At 36.5% G+C, this 21,712-nt stretch overlaps 2 protein-coding genes across 2 annotated transcripts; both read right to left on the reverse strand.

Annotated features, from left to right (window-relative positions):
• Positions 1 to 418: 418 nt before the first annotated feature.
• LOC148864745 (HIT-type Zinc finger family protein) lies at positions 419 to 5,417 on the reverse strand. Its single transcript, XM_088980556.1, has 5 exons — positions 5,031 to 5,417; positions 4,722 to 4,926; positions 2,563 to 2,631; positions 2,280 to 2,412; positions 419 to 1,591 (listed from the first exon to the last, which is right to left on the reverse strand). The coding sequence occupies exons 1-5, from the start codon at positions 5,248 to 5,250 to the stop codon at positions 893 to 895; spliced, it is 1,326 nt and encodes a 441-aa protein (XP_088836682.1). The 5' UTR covers positions 5,251 to 5,417; the 3' UTR covers positions 419 to 892.
• Positions 5,418 to 17,316: 11,899 nt separating this feature from the next.
• Positions 17,317 to 21,681, reverse strand: LOC148864746 (dolichyl-diphosphooligosaccharide--protein glycosyltransferase subunit DAD1). The gene is made up of 5 exons (XM_088976084.1): positions 21,541 to 21,681; positions 21,407 to 21,454; positions 17,857 to 17,944; positions 17,733 to 17,776; positions 17,317 to 17,634 (listed from the first exon to the last, which is right to left on the reverse strand). Exons 1-5 carry the CDS (start codon positions 21,622 to 21,624, stop codon positions 17,551 to 17,553), a joined length of 348 nt encoding a protein of 115 aa, XP_088832210.1. The 5' UTR covers positions 21,625 to 21,681; the 3' UTR covers positions 17,317 to 17,550.
• Between the last annotated feature and the right edge of the window lie 31 nt (positions 21,682 to 21,712).

A 21,712-nucleotide genomic window follows, 5' to 3' on the forward strand; every position in this document is an offset into this window, starting at 1 on the left:
ATTGGACGAAAAAGACTCTTTTGTCCTTAGTTATTCTTCGAATTTGGAAAACATGACTTCATTAAACAAATCTTTGATCTTCAAAAAAATCCATCAAACGAATTGGGATGGATTATTTCTCCCGAATCGAACATCGAGTGAAGCTCATTTTACTCATTGAGAGGGAAGGGATGAGAGAGAATCGAATGAAAAAGAAGAGTTTGCTCATTTAGGTCGAGAGTCGAGACTCGAGAGAAAAGAACAATAATGTTGTAATTTTCTGTTGCTGTTTTTTAAAGCTAGGGCTGCAAGTCTGTAACTTGGGCGGGCTCGAGCTGAGAATTTGTCAAAATTTGAAGGTCCTGGACCTGACACTGTCAAATGCTGAAGTTTGTTTTCAATGCAAACTAAATAAAACAAAACCTGACGAAAAATAAAATAAAACCCAAAGCAAAATTACATTAGAATTTGCACTATTCTCACTTGTACAGTTGTACTCCATGGTTTTGTACTGGTGAAATGAAATTGCACTGCAAACAAATGGAACCGGAAGGAAAAATGAAAATGTATAGCATACTAATAAGAACATATTACCGATACCATCCCAGGCTTGGTTTTCTGACTTTCTCCCGTAACCTTATAATTTAGCACCAAACTTCCCAGGTAGTGTGCAGAAAATTTATATCGTCCCAGGTTAAGTTGAGACGCCAAGCATAACAACACTTTTTTTCATACCTGAAACTCTTAACATCCTGTACTCTTTGACAGGAAACTGTAATTATATTTGGACCTCAAATTTGTGACATGGGAGGCCATTACAATCATGGGAGTTGGGACATGTGTGATGGTTCTCAACAGATGCTTGGTTCAGCATCTGGTTTCTTCTTGCCTTCAGGCAATGAATTCCAAATTTTCAGAGCCCCGGTATCTCCCCTTCCTCTAATTCCTCCTCCATGGAAAACATTCCACTGTTATGAAGGGCATCTCTTATTCCTTCCAATTCCATTTCTTCATCAAACTGACCTTCCAGGTCAAGAAATCCATCAGGATTGGCTTGTTCTATGAGGCCTGAGTAAGCATCTCTAAGATCTTGGCTAAAATCAAAATCCACATTCTCTGCAACTCGCAAATCTTTTGAAATGGAATCAAAATAAACATCTTTACCTTCTGCTGTATACTTTCGTAACTCATTCCCCAATAAGGGATTTCCTTCTTGGGGAACTCCTGACAATTTTATTTCGGAAGATTGGTTATCTTCTTCATCAGACCCTCTTTCCTGAACTTGTGCAACATTAGAACTCTGAAAATTTTCCATAGGCTCTTGATTTATATACTTAAGAAGATCGAAAATCTGGGTATCAGAGGACATGCCATCTTCTTCTATTTCCTCTTCCCTGAACAAAACACCTTTTGGGCTTGGTTGATCATTGCTAACAGACTCTGTAACATCTACCTTCTGAAGAGATGGTTCCGAATCTCTAATAATATCAAAATCATAGCTATCTGAAGGTAGAAAAACATGAATAACAGGGTACTCCACAATAGTTATGCCAGCCAACTGTTCTCTTATAGAGGCTTTTATGTCCAACTCACGGAACGGTGACTGAGAACCCTATAGAAAATAAGACATAATAAGATTATGTTCCACATGGAGATGTTCTGATTTAGTATATTTAAAATGTATAAATAATAAAGTATACTCATCTGGCAGATGATGCCAGTGTTTCACTGATGTGTTCTGGACATTCAAAAGGGGGGGGGAGAGGGAACTGGATGAGCCACAATCTGACTCCTTGACTCCCCCAAAGTTGAACCTACTTCAAAAAGGGGAAGCTGAGTCCTAGTAATGAACAACACACAGAACTAATATGCACATACTTCAGCATGGCACCAACTGTGAACTGACTCCTTCCATCAGTTAAGAATTTTAATGAATGATACATAGCACAAACATGAACAGATTTAAGCATGTCATACCTACCTAGGCACAAAACTAATAATAAGTATATTGACATCCACAGCCTAAATGTGAACAAATGAAGAGTAATACCACCATCACTTCCTTTATCAGCATCCATACAAGGATAGTGAAGGATAACAAGAAAGATATATAGAATATCTAGCCAAATATAAAAGAAAAGAAAATGGTAAGGGGGACTTTACAGCCAGACATTTTCTAGGCGGAGCCCACTGAATAGTATATCAAAATTCCTAAACATATGCCATGTATAGTGGTAATGCATTGATGAATAAACCGGAGGTCAATAGAAAAGCTTCTTATTCCTAAAACATAATGGTACCTTTGGATTTATCTGAATGAGGAGCTTAAGGTGTTCCAAAGGCTCCTTGCAAAATGGTTTCAGTTGATGATTCAATGGACCAGATACCAGATGCTTCTCAATTATGGAGAAGAGGTTTGTGTTCTCATCTACTCTGAAATGAGATCAAAAAAGAAAAAAAGAAAAAAAGGGGAAAAAGATCAATTGTGTATTTTTGCACCTGAGATGCTACTGCCACACAGTAGCATGTTAAGCACAAAGGACAAATAAATACATAGAATTAGGACGAATTTGACAATCTTACCTGTGGTCAAGAAGAACAACATTTGTCGAATGAAACCGCCATTCAATTGTCCAGGAAATAGATTCCTTCCTGAAAAATAAAACACAAGAAGCAATTATCTGTGGTACATTTAAAACAAAGTTGCAAGAGTCCTACACAATTGCAACTATCACCAAAAGAAATTAAATTCCCTTAACAAATGCTACAAATGAATGTGGAGTATCAGTACCCATATCACCAAAAAACTGTTTTATCAATGGGGGTAATTGGGACATGCAATAAACTTAACTTCAGATAAAGAATTAGGTCGCATCTTACACAAATTTTCACATAACATGCATACCAAGAGACAGATACACTAGTTCAACAAATACCATTATCACATTCAAGTAAATACAGTAGAGGAACATGGAAATCTGGACTCTACAAGCCTAGAATGCTTGCATAGTACAGACACATTTTATTCTTAAATAATAAATAGAATGACCTTCACCTAAAAGAAACTTATGGAAATTAAAAGAAGTCAAAACTAAACATGTGTCTTACAGGTTACATGCCATGAACGGCTTAGGATTTCATATCTATTTGTAGTTTCACCCTTAGGAGCCATTGTTTGGTGTGAAGGTAAAAATCCTAAGCTGAATGTTGTGAAAACACAGGTTTGAGTCTTGGGAGTGGCCACTTCATGCTAAAAATACTAAAGGGTAAGTTCATATCCACTCCACTCCTCTTAACACCCTGGATAGATGGTATCGGAAATAGGTAATGACTTTTTATTAGTTTTTTTATAGGAAATGTTAACTTTCAATGATGATTTTAAATAAAAAATAAAAATTACAGTTATCACCACCCACAAGAAGGATGGAAAACCAGAACAAAAAACCTTATAAACAAGCCCAAAACAAAGCCTCCCTGATAAGTCCTTGCTTAGCTAAAGCGTCAGCCGTTCCATTTGCAGACCTTCTTACCCATTTAAATTGCACCCTAATCTCCCTTGCTAAGCTAATAATCTCTCCTAGAGGCTGTCTAAGCAACCATTCTCCCAAGTTTCTAGATTGCATCCATTCTATTAAACTTTTTTAGTAGTTTTACCCATACATATTGAACTTATTGATGGATTAAGACTTGGGATTGAACTGAGGCACTGAGCATTATCAGATTTTGAGGAATGTCAAGATGCATTTTTTGCATTTTCTACTGTATCAGGAACAGAATGCAGAGCCCAATATATTGTGCTTTGGGTCTTATTCAGAACTGAAATTGGTTATCTGAAACTTCAGTTCTGAATAGCCAGTAGAACTGGAGAAACTTGATTATAGAAGGTGATTGGCAGGTGGTTATTTCAAGGCAAACAGCAGCAGAAGAAACTGCACATATGTTCTGCTTCATATTAAGAGAAGCTAAATATCTTTAGAGCCACCTAAATTACTCATTCAGGTGGATGCCTAGGTCACCAAATGGGCTGGATGATCCTTAGAAAAAGTGGGGGTGTGAAGGTAAGAAACTTGAATGGGGTTTGCCAAGGCCAGGGAATGATCTATAAATTAAAAAACTAACCCTAAGCTCTAAGAACCCCATATTTGCTACTGTTGTTCATTCAATTTTTCTTAATACAAGATATTTCTAAAAGATAAGAAAATATAATTAAAATTATAAAACCATTTTTTGTACGGAGCAAGAATTTAAGACCCTAACATGGACTTGTTTGGGCTTGCCCCAAGAGGCTTGATACAAAAACACGTTGCAGAATTAATAATGAAAGTAGCTATTTGAAATAATATGATTGGGAAAAACATAAAGAGAGAGAAAGTTTGACATGCTTGAATATATTTCAATTGTTACATTTCATTTTATTTGTGTATTTTTCACTTTGTTAAGTGCTTGAAGACCATTTTAGAGATAGATTAACACTGAGTTGTAAGCTATCACTGTACTCCTTCCAGGGACCAAGAAGCCACATAACGTGATAAAAACCCTCATCTAAAACCCGCTAAACCAAAAACTAAAACCAGAAGCACCAGGCACTTGTATCTCCTAAATTTCTAAAATAACAACATTAAATTGTACACATTAAACCTAAAGACTGATAGCAAGAAACATAACATATTAAAGGGAAAACTATTGCCAAAGCAAGAATAAGCAAATAGACAAGCAAATTGAGAAGCACATTAGAAACTAACCTTTGGTCATATCGTGATTGGTTCTTCTCCCTCCTTGTCATTCCACTTGGGAGAAAAAGAAGCCGCGTACGACGCTTACTTGCCGCATTCCGAAGAAGGTAAAGTCTATAGGGTAGTCTGAAAGAAGGATACCCGACTGACCACCCATTTCGCCGTCTCTGAGAAGCTTCGGCTACTCTTTTTGCTTCCTCAAGAAGATTATAATCTACACAAAAAAATATAAATAAGTAAAAAAAAGTAAAATCAGAGATAAAAGCGAAAAGGGTATTGAATGAACAAGGAAAAAGCAATTGAGGAACAAATAAGCACCAGATATGAGGAGATTATCGTCGAACTTTGAGAGAGGGACGAATTGGGTTCGGTCCCTCTTGCCCGTACAGCTAGTACGCTTCTTGTGAGCTTTGACGCAAGGAAGGCTGCAAGAGCGAAGATGGCAACCCGGGCATCTGTATTTTGATGGATTGCGGCCACACTCTTGGCAGGTAGGAGCCTCCTTAGGGTTTGAAGTAGCTGCTGCTTCTTTCTCCATCACAGGGTTTTAGAGCTTTGTGCATGGAGCGTTCTCCGTTGTGTCCTGGTTGGGGGCTTTAAGTTAACCACTAAAACTCGAAAAGCTTAATCAAAGTATACTTTTTGATGAAAGGTAAAATTGAAATTCTAATAAATTAAGCATTTTGGGCATAACAATACCGGCGTGCGCGTCATGGGTCTTCATTATCTTTTATATATATTAATACAATTGGTGTATTCGTGGCACTCTATTATTTGAATAAATAGAATCTTTTATTATACACGTATAAATTTGCTTTAAATAATTTTAATATATGTATATATATATATATATATAACATGAGAAACAAGTGTTAATATTTTATATCTCTCCACTGGCTCATGATAAACAAGTGTCAGTATTCTCTCTCCTCTTTCCAACTATTTCATCTCACTAGTCTTGCTTTGAGACACTTCTTTCTCTCCCAACTTTTTTGTCAATCTTCTTACTCTCTTTCTCACCACTTCCTCTGAAAATCAGGATTTCCATGGCTTCTTCTTCAAGGTTTCTACTCCTGTTTGGCTTATGTTTAAAGTATTCAAATTTAGGTTGAAGACACGATTTAGTGGTAAACGAACGACTCATAGAAAGTGTTGAACCCTGATAACTTGGGTTACATAAATCTGTATAGTTTGTTCGTAGCTTCTGGGTTGTGTTAACGATGTTTGTATGGGACTGTCTAACAGGTCTACAATTTGGAAATGTTGCTACTGCAAGCGCCCAGCCATTCGATGAATCTTGGGGATGACCTAGAATCGCAACCTCAACCAATTATTGAGCCAGAAGTTGGTTTTGACCAAAGAGCCCAACCCCATCAAGCGATGTTGGGAAACGGGGTCACTGTAAATTTGGAGGAGAAGTTTTGAGGCGCATCTGAAGGCACTGTCTTTAAAACGTTATTTGCCCCCACTAAGTTTCACTGAGTTTGCTGTTAAGTTATAGGCAAATCCGTTCACAGGATACAATAGAGCCTTGAGCAAGAATCTGTAACTAGTAAAGTTGAAGAATCTCAGGGAAAACCTTCTATGAGGCTGTAGCAAACTGGACAAAGAGAGAGAGAGAGAGAGAGAGAGAGAGAGAGAAGGTGGATTTCAAAAATGTATGTTTTTGAAATTTGATTCATACTCATTAAATAGTTTATGAAGAGGTATGAAAAAAAAGGTAGGTGCTGGTTCAGATAAGACACCTTGAATAGTCTCAACTTCAAACATTGTGACTATTTAAAAAGCGATTAATAGTTAATGACTGTTAACTTTGAATTGTGCCTCTTGATCACACCCGATCGTCATGACCGTTGATCTCGTCAACGGTGATCAATGGTCAGCGAAGTACGCCTCATTGCGCCACATACACGCGCGCACATACGTGCATACACGTTGCACGGTATCAAACCCCCATACTCTCCTCTACTATTTATAAAGAGTGTAAATCATCTCCTATTAAAATACTGAAAACAAAGCTTATAATTTTCCAAAGTGGGACAAGTTCAAAATTGGGTTTTGTAAGAGAAAAACTATTTTTTTTTCAATCAAAGTGTGCATGTGCAATTTCTCATGTAATTGACCAATCAAACCCATTGGATTTAATCTCTTATGAGATTAAAATCCAATATCCCCCACATTGATTGATCAATTACATAGTTCTCTCTCAATCCAAACTACTATGACACAGTTATGCATACAAAATGTATTTATCAACTTAAACCTTTTGTTAGTATAGATATCTCAGAGCTTTGTCAAAGTTATTGGTGGTAAGACCTTAAACCAATTATTCTCAAGACAGACCGGAGACACCTATACACACAAAAATGTTCAGTCTCTGCAAAAGTTTCAAGTTTCGCTCAGCATTATTATGGCCATGTGCTTCTTTCCTGTTTTCATGAACAATTCCGAGAGCAAACCCAAACTCTCATGAGAAGCGACACCACTTCTATGTTCAAATAGGTGAAGTTTCACTATGTGTTCTGTTATTTGACACATTTCAGAACTTCATTAAGAGTTTAACTTAACCTCTCATCATAGCGGACAACACCGTTTATGTTGTGATGGAAAATTTCTCAATGTCAGTGCTAACAATCACATTGTTGTAACTTGTTGTTACCGATTAAACCCAATACTGATGGTTTTTCAGTTTAGGTTGGGTTACCATTACAGGTGATTAAGTAAAGGGTTTTAATCCCATCTCTTTGGTTGTCATTCTTACCAATTCTCTAATCAAGCCCATTTGTAAGAGGATTAACCAAGTTTTTACTTAACCTCACATAGGTTATAGTGATGATTCCATCTTGAATAAGTTGCCTAACAAATTCATGTCTCAGACTTATATGTCTGGACTTACCATTGTAGGTACCACTGTAGGCTCTTGACAGGGTTGCCTCATTATCACAGTAAATGGAAATTGGAGGCATAGGACTAGGCTAAAGTTTATATCCAATAATAAATTCATAATTCATTCAACCTCTTTTCCAGCAGCCACTAAGGCTATGAATTCGGATTCCATGGTCGAGTGAAATATACAAGTTTGTCTTTTGGATGCCTAAGAGATCGCACCCCCACCAAGGACAAAAATCCATCTAGAGGTGGACTTGTTATTTCCATTATCGGTAATCTAATTTGCATCAATGTACCATTCTAGTACAACTGGATAATCACAATAAAATAAGCCAAGTTCCAAGGTTCTCTTGAGATACCCAAGAACTCTCCCAATTGTCTTCTAATGCTCCGCACCGGAATTACTTGTAAATCGACTGAGTTTACTTACTGCAAATGCTATATCAGGTATGGTAAAAAGCATAATATACATTAAGTTTCTTATTGCACTAGCATATTCAAGTTGTGCAATTGTTCTACCAGTATTTTCTACTAGCTTTATACTAGAATTACATGGCGTGTTATATTCTTTAAACCCTAAATGCTTAAATTTTTCAAGTACTTTTTCAATATAATGTGATTGGTTTAATGCATAGCCCCTACTATGCTTTTTAACTTTTATTCCCAATATGATATCTATTTCTCCTAAATCTTTCATCTCGAAGACAAAGGATAAGTAGTCTTTAGTTTCATTTATGCCAACCATATTTGTACCCACAATAAGCATATCATCAACATAAAGATACACAATTACTCCATAATTTTCAGTGAATTTTGAGTAGATGCATCTATCAGCACTGTCATGTTTAAAATCAAAAGCTAGAATGCAAGAATCAAATTTCTCATGCCACTGTTTATGTGTTTGTTTTAATCCAAATAGTGATTTAACCGGTTTACAGACTTTCTTCTCATTTCTAAGAAAAACAAATCCTTCTATTTGTTCCATATAAACATCTTCATTTAAATCACTATTTAAGAAAGCAGTTTTAACATCCATTTAGTGAACAGATAAGTGATAAATGGGTGTTAATGCTATGAGTGTTCTAGCCACTGATGCATAGGTGTCAAAGTAATCAATCCCTTCATTTTGACTAAATCCTTTGGCTACCAATCTAGCCTTAAAAGTTTGTATGGTTCCATCAGTGTTGCATATTTTTCTAAACATCCATTTACATTTTATTGGTTTTGATTTTGGATGCAGGTCTAGTAATACCCATGTGTTATTTGACATTATTTAATCAATTTTATCATTTATAGCTTCATTCCAAAAGGAATCATCTCTAAAGGTCATGGCATCACTGTAGGTTTTTGGATCATTTTCAATGTTTAGGATAATGGGTATCTTATTTAAAATCTTCTCTCTATCAGCCTCAACCAAAAATATAATTGACTGAGTAGAGATAAAATCTGAACCTAAGTGTTTATTTGTTCTTTGTCTTTGACTTCTTCTAGGTCCTATTGTAGGTGTTACATTTGTGTCATTTATTCTTTCAGTCTCATTATTATCAACAGGTATTGAGATATGAGTTTATCTTTCAGGTTCTCTGCCATTTTCTGTAGATTCATAACATAATTTATTTTCAATGAATTCAACATCTCTAGTTTCAATTATTATGTTGGATTCCAAGTATAGAAGCCTATAGGCATTGCTATGTTCTGCATATTCAACAAACATATTTATCTTAGCTCTGAGTCTTAATTTAGTTCTTTTAGGATTTGAAACTCTATAATATGCTAAGCACCCCCACACTTTTAGATATACTAAATTAGACTTTTCTTCCTATCCATAATTCATATGGCATTTGTTATTAACTCTATAAGCAATACTGTTATGTAAATGGCAAACTGTTAGGAATGCTTTCCCTCACAGGTTTAAGGGTGCATTAGCTTTTAACAACATGCAGTTTATCATTTCTGTAATTGTTCTATTTTTTCCTTTCAGCCAGGCCATTCTGTTGAGGGGTATAGGGAGCAGAACACTGATGTCTTATTCCAAAATCTTCACAGAAAGAACTAAATTAATTTTTAAAGTATTCAACACCCCTATCACTTCTAAGGATTTTAATTTTCTTTTTTAATTGATTTTCAACATTAGTTTTATACAGTTTAAACATGTCAAATGCTTCATCCTTAGTTCTCATAAGGTAGACATAGGTGTATCTAGAAAAGTCATCTATAAATGTTATGAAGTATCTCTTACCTCATATGGTTAATACACCATTGAGTTCACAGATGTCAGAATGAATTAGTTTTAGAAGTTGATAATTTTCTCAACACCAGGGAAATGTTTCTTAGTCATTTTAGATTTTACGTATATCTCACATTTTTTAGTTGATTCATTGCAAGCAATTATATCAAGTTTGCTCATGTTCCTTATGAATTTAAAATTCAAGTGTATTAATCTATCATGCCATAAAGAGAAAGAATCAACAATATAAGCAGAAACGTTTTCTTCATTAATACTTAATTTGAACATACCATTACAATCATATCCATTTCCAACAAATATCTCATTCTTGTATAGGATTAGTTTGTTGGATTCAAAAACAACTATGAATCTCTTCTTACAGAAAATATTTACTAAGACCAAGTATTTTCTATTGTCAAGAACATCGAGAACATTCAGGAGAGTCAGTGTCTTTCCAATGGTGAAGTTCAACTCTATGCTACATCTTCCAACAACTTTGGCACATGTTTGGTTTCCCATCTATGCCTCTTGGCCATCAGTCACTTCTTCATATGTCTTGAACAAGGACTTGTCCTTGCAAACATGGAATGTGGCGCCTGAATCAAACCACCATCCAGAAGACGATTATGCCATGTTGACTTCAGTAATCATGGCCACTAGATTGTCTTTTACCATGTTTGCAGACTTGGTTACGCCTTTTCAATATCGGTAGATTTGGGCATAATGTCCATTCTTTCCGCAAATATAGCAAGATTCTTTCTTATTGTTGCTCTTCTTGAAGTTCCCATCCTTCTTGTTACTTGTAATGTATGGTTAGTTTTCTTCGATCCATTTTCCAAAAAAATGACCTTAGAGTTCAGTATACCGGCCAGGGTCTTATCCCTACTGTCTCTAATCCGAGACTCTCTTCAATACGAAGGTGTTGCTGAATTTGCTCCAAGGTAAGTTCTTCAGCCTTGTGCAAAAGTTTCTTCCTGTAATCCTTCCAAGAGGGTGAAAGTTTGGCAATGATTGTTCGCACTTGGAAAAATTTAGGAATGATGATGTTAAGGAATCAAATTTTGTTGACTATCACCTGTAGTTCATGAACTTGATCCAGTATGGGTTTATGGTCGTTCATGGTGAAGTCAGAGTATTATGCAAAAGCACACTTTTTCGAAATCCACTTTCTCTCTCTCAGTTCGGTCTGCTACAGTCTCACAGAAGGTTTCTCCGGAGATTCTTCAACTTTGCTGATTGCCGATTTTCGCCCAAGGCTCTGTTGTATTCTGGGAATAGATTTTCTTGTAACCCAACAGCAAACTCAGTGAAACCGAGTAGGGGCAAATAACGTTCTAAAGACAGTGTCTTCAGACACGTCTCAGAGTTTCTCCTCCAAAGTTACATTAACTCCATTTTTCCAACAAATTTTGATGCTTTTGGGGTCACAAAGCTGGTGCTCATGATCATTGAGTACATATTAGCCCAGCCTTGGTTCAGACTCAGGTTTCCGAAACCCCTCAAGAAGCTTATTGGTTTCAATGCCTTCTGGTACTCCCACCACCTGTTTGATGCGAGCGCTTAATTCGTGCCTTCAGGTCTGGCTATAAGACAATGAAGATTTTGAAGGTCATAAAACCCAAGATTATATTATCAATTGCAAGATATTACGATGGAGATTCATTAATTCCTTGCGCATACTTCTGTTCATTTTCAATTCCTCACGTTGCTATCTGTCCAGGATATGTGCTGGCACTCCACATGTCTTAACCCCAAGGATTTGAGTACAGAAGTGGGCAAGATATCTTTGTCAATTGTTCTGTTGTTTCTTCTTTGCAATGGTACACACATAATTGAGCAAAATTCTGTTTGGCTTCTACCATATAAAAATTCTGTAGTTGGTTGAAGTTGTTACTGTTGATCATGCTTTGTTTCTGCTATGTTCTTTCTTCAGGCATCCTTTCCCTATTACACAGCCCCCGGAGATGATTATCTGAGCATTCATATTCGCACATTAGGTGACTAGACATCGCAGCTCAAAGCTGTATTTTCTCAGGTACATGATGCATGATCAATTCGATTGCAACTTAACTCCTCTCTCTCTCTCTCTCAGTCTGTGTGTATGTGTGTTTTAGCAAGCAATTAATAATCTTTCATGTCTAAACACGTGCAGGTGTGTCAATCCTCGACCGAAGACCAGAGTGGGCTTCTGCGAACTGATATTAAAACATGCTCCAACCCCCCAAGGTAAAGTTTTCTTCAGTACTCCATGAGTGTTCTCTATGCTTTAATTTTCAGTTTTAACTCTGAAACTCACATGATGTCTGTTAATCAAGCAGGTTGCCGAGGCTGTTGATCGATGGCCCATATGGAGCCCCAGCACAGGACTACAAAGAATATGATGTCCTGCTCCTTGTTGGGTTGGGGATTGGAGTCACACCACTGATCGAGTGATCAATATAGTTAAAGACGTTTTGAACAACATCAAACAGCAGAACGATGTTGAGGAAGGTGCCGTAGAAGCTGGATCCAAGGCCAGACCATTGAATGTGGTTAACGCACATCACTGTTAACCACACTGGTACATATAAAATTTGTATTTCTCTTAGGAATTATATGTTTAATAAATTTGTATTTCTTAATATATATTTTTCATAGATTAATTGGTTCATTACATTATTGATCCGGATTCGGATTCCACAACTATAATTTCTATTGTTTTTATTATTCTCCCACATACTTGGTATTATTCACGGGCGCCTCTCGCTAGTGTAACGTGATTATCAATGGATAGATTAAGAGCTCTTATGATAATATCAATTGGGCAAGTGGTATCACGTCAAATTCAAACTATTTTTAGGTTATATGGTATTAGATGAATGTATGTTGATTTTTATTATTTTTATTACATTTTATTAGTTTTGTTATTCTTCAATGCACGGACTTTGTTAAGTGACATTTACACAAGAGTTTTAGGAGACTTGTAATTGGGCAAAGCTAAATCCTGTCCATCTTAACATTAATCCTAGGTTATTTATTGTCCAATGAGTTAAAGAAAAAAAAAAAAAAACTAAAAATCTATAAGGAATTAGGGAGAGGGAGTTGCTTTTTATTAAGTTAAATTTAAAATTTATTTTTAAAATTTTAATTAAATTATTTTTATTAATTTGTATTAATTTTAACTAATAGATTTTTTTTCTAAGTTTGCTAACAATTTTTATTCATAGTTTAAAACTAAGTTATTTAATTTATTTTAATTAATAACTTATTTAATAAGTTAATCATGTAAAGTAAGTTGTTGGTTTTTAATTTTCCATTGTTTTTATTTTTTAATTACTTGACATTTTCTTGACAAACAATACTTTTAATATGTTAAAAAATTCTTTTATTTTTAGTGAAATTTTAAAATTTCCATTATTTTATTAGTTAAATAAAAATAAGCTTATAAGTTTTTTGTTATTTTCTGAATTTTTAGAATATTTCCCTTATTTTATTGGTTTTCTATCTAATAATAAAATTGTTAATTTTTTCTGTTATCTTCCATTTTTCTAATTTTCTATTATTTTCTAATTAACAAAATTATTTTTAATTAAAATTTTCATTGTTTACGCTTTCTGTTATCAAAATTGCATAATTGGGTTGAACTAATTAAGATAGCCAGGTCGGATGCTTTTCGAGTATTCAAATTACTCGACCCAACTCTTTGTTTTGATAATTGCATAGCTGGATTAAATTGATCTAACCAGATTGGTCTATTTGATATGAGTTAGTAATCGGAGCTAATTGTTTGTATAGCTTTCGGGTATTCAAATAACTCAACCCATGAACTTCATTTTTTTTTTATGCATAGCGATTTTTGGGGCCTTGGTTAATTTATTCTTCTACTTTCTTCCTCTCTTGGGAAATTAACAAAGTTGGGGAAACGATATATGTAATCCATTAGATATACCACTCAATGCTTAAAAAAATTAAGTTCATCACAATTGAGTTATAAGACAAAGGAGACAATTCATGAACACATAAAATACTTTTAAAAAATTAGCAGTGAAATTTTTATCAAAAAGTTTTCTTAAAATATAGCAGAAAAAATATTCTATTAAAAATTTAATTGTCATTTAAATTATAATTTTAACAAAAACATGTTAATTAATAGTGCTTCTAATATTTATTTAAAGATGTATTTTCTACAAATTTATATAACAGATTTGGCAAGCCAAACCAGATCAACTAAGATTTGTTTGAATCAGTATCTAAATAAATTGGGACAATCACTTTTTGGGTTATGTAATGATCCAACCCATTAAAGTCATCTTCTTGTTACAGTGTTCACTCAATGAACACAATAGTGTTTTGTTGTCAATACAAATAGTGATATGTGGGCCCCAAAATATCACATGGATAAAGACAATTCTTATATCAAAATATTATTTATAATTGTAATCAGATTTATAATTAATTGTTAGGTTTTATTATTTATCTTATTGTATTATTTATTTTTACTTATATTATTTCAATATTTAAGTTTTAGCTTAAACATTAGTATTTTAATAGATTGATGAAAAATTAAGTGCGTGTACATGAAAGGGGGAGAGTATAGAGAAAAATAAAGCGAGATATGAAGAAGGGAAAGAGACATTAGAATTAGATGATTTCTTGGACATGTGAAATAGACTATGATATGTTTTAGGTGTATATATATATATATAGAGAGAGAGAGAGAGAGAGAGAGAGGATTAAGGAGGAAGCACGAAAGTGGAAAGGGAGAAATGAGATGAAGGGTGACGTGGACAACCTTGATTTATATATAATATAGATAGTATAGAATACGTATATGTTTATATTGCAAAAATACCCCTATCTATTATATATTTTTCTCATGATATATGTAACATTATGATGATATGATGTCCAAATGTGCCAATTTAACAAACAAGTGAATTCTATCATATTACATGTTAAAAGTATGATTGTTGATGAAGGAAGATTTGACCCGACCTCGTAATTACGCAACACGTGGCAAAGGCAACAGCTTCGCACAACAGCGCGCCCAAGGCACGAGCACCAAAGGGAGGAACCAGCGGTCCGAACTCCCTACCAGCAGTCCGAACTCCCTACTAAGAGCCCGAACTCCCTACAAGGAGCCCGAACTCTCCCTTAGGCCTGAGGCTCACACAAGGCAACGATTCGAACTGGCCCGCCCCACGGCAGTTCGGGACACTCCCCTATCCGAACTCAAGACATCACCTCACCCACCACTCCAGTACTTCGCCTCCAAAATGCCAAACTGAACAACCGTACCTCGCCTGACACCGAGGGAATTCGTACCCAGGGGCGGCGCACCTGACTGACCTGGGATCTGACGCTTGACAGCCGCACTCAAACGGCCACCTGCCACCGCCATCTGCTACTGCCATCTCCAGTTGCAGAGACGGCTCCGACAAAGAGAGCAGTGGCGGTTCTATCCCAACAGAGGTGATGACACCCGAACTGGCAGGAGCGCAGAGATAATCATACCCGACCTGACAGAAGCCTCGGAGTGAGTGCGCGAAGTGGTTATAAAAGGCTCTCTACCCCCAAGAACAAGGTATGTGAACTTTGCGCCATCTGGTTTTATTTTGCCTTTGAGAGAATACTAACTTGAGCTTCGGAGCAATCTCACCGGGTTCCCCCCGGAGTTCCCTCATCTTCTCCATTTCAGGTTCCCTGTAGCTCCGTTCAGAGGCAAGGCCATCGACAGTTAGGACCGGCCAGATTGCACACCATCAATTCTCAACTATAACTATATCTTATTTGATCATATCTCATGCCATACTCTCAATTAATAATTGGGTGGCTGTAGGTCTTGTTATTATGGATCTTTATCCTACAAGATCTGGTTCAAAATTGATTCTATAGGGTTGAGACCACAATGGCCCTGGAATTGGTACAAACTCTGGTCAAATTGATGAGTGTATTTCCTTTCTACTTGGTTTAAAATGTTGTTGAAGCGTTATAAAGCAGACACGCGATTGCTTGGTTTAAAATCTGGTCAAAATGAAGTGTTCCAAGGAAGGCATCAAGGCATGTTTGGAAATTTGGAATGATAGAAATAATTTCTGTTTCAATGATAAAGAAGCGAATCTAGATGATGTGATTACCTTGATTCACAGGCAAACAACGGAGGGATCTCAGACCTGGATGCTGAGATCCGCAGACTCTTCACCAGATGAAGATCAATCAAGCAGTAGCTATTTTTCTTTTTCATTGCCACCGGGTATAGGGTGTTGAAGGCAAGTATGATCGTAGTGGATAGTGATATCTTCAGTTGATTTGATAAACAGCTTGTTAAACCCGTGTAACTCATGCCAATTGAAAGTAACCTTTTTGCGAGAAGACTCTCATTTCTGCTTGAATTGGCCTATTCAATTCCAATGGATCAAAAATCCAAGAAATGCAAACTCGGCAGCTCATGGTGAAAACCGGATTTGAATCCGAATTCTTTTTAGAAGAACAAGTGTTGCAGCGAAGTAGTAGTTAATTTTTGACCCACTGCCACTGGTCCAAGTGGTTTGAGCAACAGCTATCTGCTTTTCAATTTTCAGTTCCAATTTTGTAAAACTAGGTATGAGTTTTATTGCAATGCATGTGAACTTTTTGCTTCACGGATTTATTAATTCAAAAGTCTAAACAAATAAACGATAGCTGAGTTGCTGGAAGCCTGGAATAGCGCCTAATTTTGAAAATTCAGAACTTGGTGAAAAAATTAACTTCCAAAAATGATTCCTTCTGTGTGAGAGGTTGGGACTTGGGAGTCATGAAAGTGAAAAGCCACCCGTCTCTTATCTCTCACCCGTTCATGGAGCAAATTTTGTTTCAGCAGGCAGCAAACCCAGCCATGTGGCTAGACTAAGCTTACATTTTGCATATTGAAAAAATAGTTAAAGCTCTTAATGACAAACATAACCAAGGATACTAAATCTCCTGTTTCTTTCTTCCAGTCGCTTATTCCTGGTTGAGGATGGAACTTAGGGTCTGTTTGGTTCAGACAGGAATAGGAATGGAAATTGGAATCAGCAAGAATGAGTATTTATTCCGGAGGGTCAGGGAATGACCATTCCCTCAAATGGGGAAATGCCATTCCAGCAGGAATAAGAATGAGATGGAGTGGTATTTCCTTCCCCAGGGAGGGGGAGGGAATAGCCAGCCATTCCCTCAAATGGGGGGAATGCCATTCCACAAGGAATGGGAATGAAATTCCGATTCCACCCAACCAAACAGTTGAAATTGGAATGGTCTGTTCTGATTCCGATTTTAGATCCCTGTTCCCACGAACCAAATGGGCCCTTAATATGCCAATTATGCCACTTCAGACATGGGATTGGTTCCATCAACTCCGAAAAGAGAAGCTAAAGATAGTACCAATCATACTAACCAGATCTTTGTGCACCAAAGATGGATGGTTCACCAGTGGTCATCCTCCTCACTCCCCCGCTAGAAAGGATAAAAAGGAACCTTTTCAAGAGGCTTTCATACATGCAAGCTAGTAAGTGTATATTAGCTTCATGCTGAAAACAAGAGAAGAGAATACAAGAATTTCATGTCAATGTCAAATTCAAACTTTTCCATCTGGTTCCAGAAAAAATTAGAAGTTTCAATTAGAAATGGAACTGATGATCCAGCAACCATGAAAGTCTTACAACAGCATACTCATCCACCTTAAAAAGTTGGAACTGTATAAAAACCTAAAAGCCTCAGAGAAACTGCCTATCCAAGGAAATTCATAATCACCAGATGGAGCACCAAATTGCAGAGCACAAAATCAGCAAATGCACGTTCTGGTGGCAAGTCCTGCAGATGGTGGAAGCAATGTCAACAACTACAAGGGCATGGGATTTAAATGTTAGACGTTACTACCAATTCCTCTTATAAAAGGAGAAGAGTGTCACCTTAAATTCCTTGTTCTCTTTGTTAACTTGAATGCGGAGGCAAACTGCAACAAAACAAACCATTCTCAACCTCCAGTTAAATAAGCATCTATTCCGACAAAAACATCACAGACTACTTCCTTACCAGCAAGGACTGCTGTCCCCACACAAGAAAGGACTCCTGAAAGGAAAGAGTTGAATGGGAAAGATCCAACAATTGCCATGTAAACAACCTGCTCATCATGGAAATGAACATGAAGAATTATTATTAAGACCTGGATGATGCATAGGTAGATAGATGATGCTCGCCAGGAAGCAATCAATTCTCAATCATAGCAATCAAGGCATCATTCAAGAAAATCGAAAGAATCCCAAAAATATTCTCCCCAGAATTTATTGGATACTTCTAAAAATCATCAATACTAATTTAAACTTTATATCCACATTATACTTTTTATCTGCTCATATTTTCTAAATCTGCATTCTGCAAAAGCTTTTGGCAATATAAGAATAGATCAGAAAAACCTTGCAACTGGCATCCAAAAAAAAAAAAACCTTGCAACATGATAAAAATGGGATTATCATGAATGCTTTGTTTCAGCCAAATTTATTTTCCATGAAGAAGAAAAATGGAAAAATATTGTGGAGATGTACAAGAGTAGCCATCTTGTGGACAATTTTGGAGGGAAGGAATTCTAAAGTATTCTTGAACAATCATCAATCTAGTGTTCTGGTCCCTATATATAATATTATGAGAAGATGGACTACGGTGGCAGAGATGTTGGTAAATAAGGGTCAAGGAGCATATACTCAATTCCATGGATCCCTCCCTCCCTACAAACACAAACACACAAAACAAGATAAAGTTGAATTTTAGTAGACTGAATATGGACCTATTTTTTTGCACAAGTATCTTGTCACAGACTTGATTTAATTATAAAAGCAAAGAATTCAGACAAATAGATATCATTTGCAGCATGCATAGTTGCATACAGGAAACAGAGATTAACCCTCCATTTCCTAAGATTCTGGATAGAGGTATCAGTATTATATCCCCTTTAATATGCTTACATCATTCTTTTATTTCCAGTTCCTGAAGCTAAGCATCAATTATGATACTTGTATCTTTCTGAATTTGATTAAATTTCTAATACATACATATTTTTTAGTACTATTTGTTAAAACAAATCACTGTACATATTTTAAAAATGTTAATGCTCTAAAGTATACTCCAGAAGTGCTCATGGAGTATCTGGTGTCATATCAGATACATATATGGTACCAGACACCAGTACCATTTCATATTGCAGGTTCAGTGCCACTACTTGGGTTGCCCCTGGTGGGAGCCTTGTGCAATGTGCTACCCTTTTAAGTATAGTACCACTACTTCTCATTTTTTGGAAGTCTTTGGCAACAACTGATGTCTTCCTCAATCAGTCAAAGATACTTATGAGTCATGAAAAATGGCAACTTAGGAAACTAATCAAAATAGGAAAGGCATTAGGAAGCATTATGCCCTTAACCACCATTTGGGCCATTCAAGGTGAAATGACTGCCAGGATGTTTCAGCAGACATCTTTGCCAGTGAGATAGTTTCAAGGAGGCTAACAGGTTCTATTTTCTTTTGGAAGTTGGAATTATATTCACAAGGATTTCAGGAAGTTTCTCATGCCTCCTACTTTTCTTTGAATCATACATGTGCTTTAATGCCTTCAATATAGCGCGACTTTGTAGCATTTGCGCTTGGAAATCACCTCTCCCCCATTCAGATTCACTTAAATCAAAATCACAGAACATACTGCAATTAGGCCGCATGAAATAATATTTTATATCCAGTCAATGTGAAGGACAGTGGTGGATGTTGTGGATCGAACTTTAAGAACAAGATGGCAGAGAGCTTGAAGATGGTGCCAGGAAAAGACTGGGCTGGAGAAAAGGCTAGAAGTTTTGGAAGAGGGCAGGCGAGTCAAAGTTTCATTTGCAGTGCGGTTCATTGGAGGAAGTTTCTGATTACTTTCTTTCTGAAGATAGCTCTTTGAAGGATCCTCGAAATGTTGGCAATGAGGTTAGAGTTACTGGCAGTGATGGGGAGGCCGCTATCATTACATGTGATTTTGGGGGCTGCAGTGGTTGTGGTAGATGGATTTGGTGATTCTAATGGGTGCCAGAAAAAACAGGAAAGTTGAAAATAAGAGAGAAATCAGCTATGAGGTGGACAGTAGCAGTTGGGTTACTGAGATAAGGGGTGTTGAAGATTCCAAAGAAACTGAAAGGAGATTGGTGTTAGATGGAACCGTTCCTTCAGAGTTAATAGTGGTTTGTGAAGATAACTGTGGGGGAAGAAATGCGTGTTTGGAAGGTGTTGAGGAATTAACTTAAGGGAGGAATTATGTTGAAATCATAATAGGAAAATTGGGTAGGGATTTGGGGAGAAAGAGACCAGAAGTCTGTATGGATGGTGCAGTAAGAGGGGGATAAAATCAAAAGTAAAATCCCTCTGAAGTCAAAGAGATTAAAGGGACCAAGCAATGGTTAGTTCAAGTAACGAAAGTTTTCTCTCAGCTGAAAGATTGTCTCTTTGGAGCAGGTCCTTGCAACAAACTTAAAAGGATGTATAAAAGGAAGAGGGCGAAAATCAAAGCTAAAAATAGTAGTGGTGAAGATGAAGGATCATCACAATAAACCTCTTTGAAGATGGGGGGTTCAGTTCCTATTGAAACACAACCTGGGGAACTAGAAACAGGCAATAGTAAGATTGATTCAGATCAGGATGAAGGTTCAGAGTTGCAAGGCAGTGGTGATGATCAAATTTTGGATCAAGTATGTTGAGAAGAAAATTAGGTTGGAAGTGGAGGTGCAAGCGAGCAAAATTATGGGTCTTTTTTCTTGGGAACAGAAGAATTTGCAAAAAAGCTTTCACGTAATTGGAGAAGGGAAGGGATGATAAGGACAGTGAACAAGGAGTTTGAGGAAAGGGGAAGAAATTAGGGCTGGTTCTTCTAAACGAGTTGGAGGTATGTTGTTTGGGCAAGAATTGAGGGGTTGGGGTGGGTTGAACTGGGTTTCCTTTTTTTGTTGTAATTGGCTTAGATTTTGTGGTCGGTTTTAAGGGGTTTGACGGCGATCTTGGGCGATTACTCATCACCTGGCGATGTATGTTGCTTATCCTTTTTAATAATTTTTGAAATGTAGATGAAATGTAGATGTGGACTTGTAATTGACCCTCCAGATTAGGGATATGGTTCAGCCAAATCTAACATTCTTGTCAAGAGCTCATTTTAGTACCACAAAAGCGTAATATCACTAATGTTAATCATACATTCACAAAATAAAGAAAAAAATGAACCAGAGCTTGCAATATATTAAACAAAGAAATAAAAATGTACCAAGCAACCATAATTACTAAACATTTACCATAAATTCATAAAAAAATACCAAAAAAATATCTCTTAACATAACTAGAAAGCGTAGGTTGAAGGGAGGTTTAAGGATGTTATCGATCTAGTATTGGACATTTGGATTATAAGCACATTGGCATTTCAAAGTTCAAACATCATAGGAAAAGAATAAATTATCAAAAATTAACCAACTAAATATACAGAATTACAGATACGGATAGATACGAACACTTCAATTAAGTGTGGAAACATCAGTGTAGCAGATTCAATGTCTATACAGAGAGAAGACAAGGATACCTGAATCAACGCTGTGAAAATCGCAAACATCACGTAGAGATCGATGATCTGCAATAAAACGGCTTAGGTTAGATCTTGATGCTGACTTTCTTACACATGGACGCCCAGAGAGAGAGAGAGAGAGAGAGAGAGACCTTGAGATTTGTAGGAGTAGCAGCGTAAGCCGAGCGAAGAGACTGGAAGAGAGCTTGAGTATCCTTGGATGTCGACCTCGCCATTATTTTCTTCTCAGGTTAATGGTTTTGCTTCGACAACGACGACGATACAAAGACCCCTCGCCTTTGCTGGTTGGACCTAAGCGAGAAG

The sequence above is a fragment of the Nelumbo lutea genome, chromosome 3, assembly GCF_056320005.1.
Source record: "Nelumbo lutea isolate HS-2025 chromosome 3, American lotus-T2T, whole genome shotgun sequence".
Taxonomy (NCBI): Eukaryota; Viridiplantae; Streptophyta; class Magnoliopsida; order Proteales; family Nelumbonaceae; genus Nelumbo; species Nelumbo lutea.